Source organism: Eurypyga helias, unplaced genomic scaffold (assembly GCF_000690775.1).
Source record: "Eurypyga helias isolate BGI_N326 unplaced genomic scaffold, ASM69077v1 scaffold23631, whole genome shotgun sequence".
In the NCBI taxonomy this organism is placed as follows: Eukaryota; Metazoa; Chordata; class Aves; order Eurypygiformes; family Eurypygidae; genus Eurypyga; species Eurypyga helias.
Window position 1 is genome coordinate 8,466 of NW_010233054.1, and position 1,185 is coordinate 9,650.

Below are 1,185 nucleotides of genomic sequence, written 5' to 3' on the forward strand. Positions count from 1 at the left end.
AGCAGCCCCTCCTGCCATGCGCTGCCCTGCTCAGCACCCAGCAGGACCCCCCCATGCCCCCCCAGTACTGCCTTCTTGTCTAGATAAGGAGGTTGAAGGGAAGCAGATGACATGGCAGTGGGAGCCAAGAGGGAGGCACAACCGCAGCGTGGGCTGGGATTTCGGCGCCTCCCCCTCCTTCCTGCCCACCACCCTGTTGCCAGGCCTCGAGGTCAGTGACAACCCAGGGACGATGGCCTTTCTCCCACGATAGCAGGGGATGCTTCTTGAAAACACGGGGCATAGAAACACGCTCTGAGCCAGGGTTGGAGCCAGCTGCTGATGCAGAAGACACAGAGGCCCAAGGACTTAACAGAAGTTTATTCTGGCTGTTCCTGTACAGGGCAGGGATCTCCCCGTTCTCCATGACAGCCCAAAGCCACCGTTGTGCTCAGAGCTCCACAACGGAATCAGGGCCAGGACTTCCACCTCCCCCTGTCCCCGCTGTGAAGCCTCCCAGAGATCTCCACCCCTGCTCAGGCTCCCGTGTGTGTAACACGGTAGCATGGGGCTGCGGACAGGGTTTGCAAAGAGCCACGGGAGAGCTGGAAGCAGGATGTCAGGCCCTCTTGCAGCAGACGGTTAGCCTGACCCCGACCCCACAGTCACCCAGGTCCCAGTTTCTTCTACCTTCACACCACGGGAGGAACCAAACTTAGAGACACGAGTAGAACCAGGCCGAGAGGGTTTCACAGTTCAGAAGCCAGGAGAGGCCAACAGCTGCTGAGTTTCAGACATGCTCCACTTCCAAAGCACGGCTCCCTGCCCGCTCTGCCACACAGGAGAGCTGGGTGCTGTGTCTTGAATGCGTCCGTGGGGCGGGCAAACCCTGACCCTCCGGAGGGCCCCGTGGTGGTGAAGAGCAGCAGTGGGCATGGTGTACCGCCCCGGGACAGCCAAGTGCAGGAGGGGCGCCTGTAGATGTGCAAATGACAAGGGGGTCCTCAGCCGGGTGCTGCGGGACACAGCCCTCCAGCAGCACAGTCGCTCCGGGGCATCGCGTTTACCCGATTTATTAACTCTTTTCCGGGCGGTTCCTGTTCAGCACGGCCCGAGGGGCGAACTCGAGCTTCTCCTTCAGGCTCACCACCTTGGTCAGGTCCTTGCCCGCGAGCTCCTGCAGTTTGCGGTCCTCCCGCTGCTCCG

At 61.3% G+C, this 1,185-nt stretch overlaps 1 protein-coding gene across 1 annotated transcript; it reads right to left on the minus strand.

The window, feature by feature from the left end:
* Positions 1–1,054: 1,054 nt before the first annotated feature.
* SMIM12 (small integral membrane protein 12) lies at positions 1,055–1,180 on the minus strand (the record flags this gene model as incomplete). Its single annotated transcript, XM_010161617.1, has 1 exon — positions 1,055–1,180. A coding segment is annotated over one exon (126 nt), but the record flags the coding sequence as incomplete, so codon positions are not given.
* Positions 1,181–1,185: the final 5 nt, after the last annotated feature.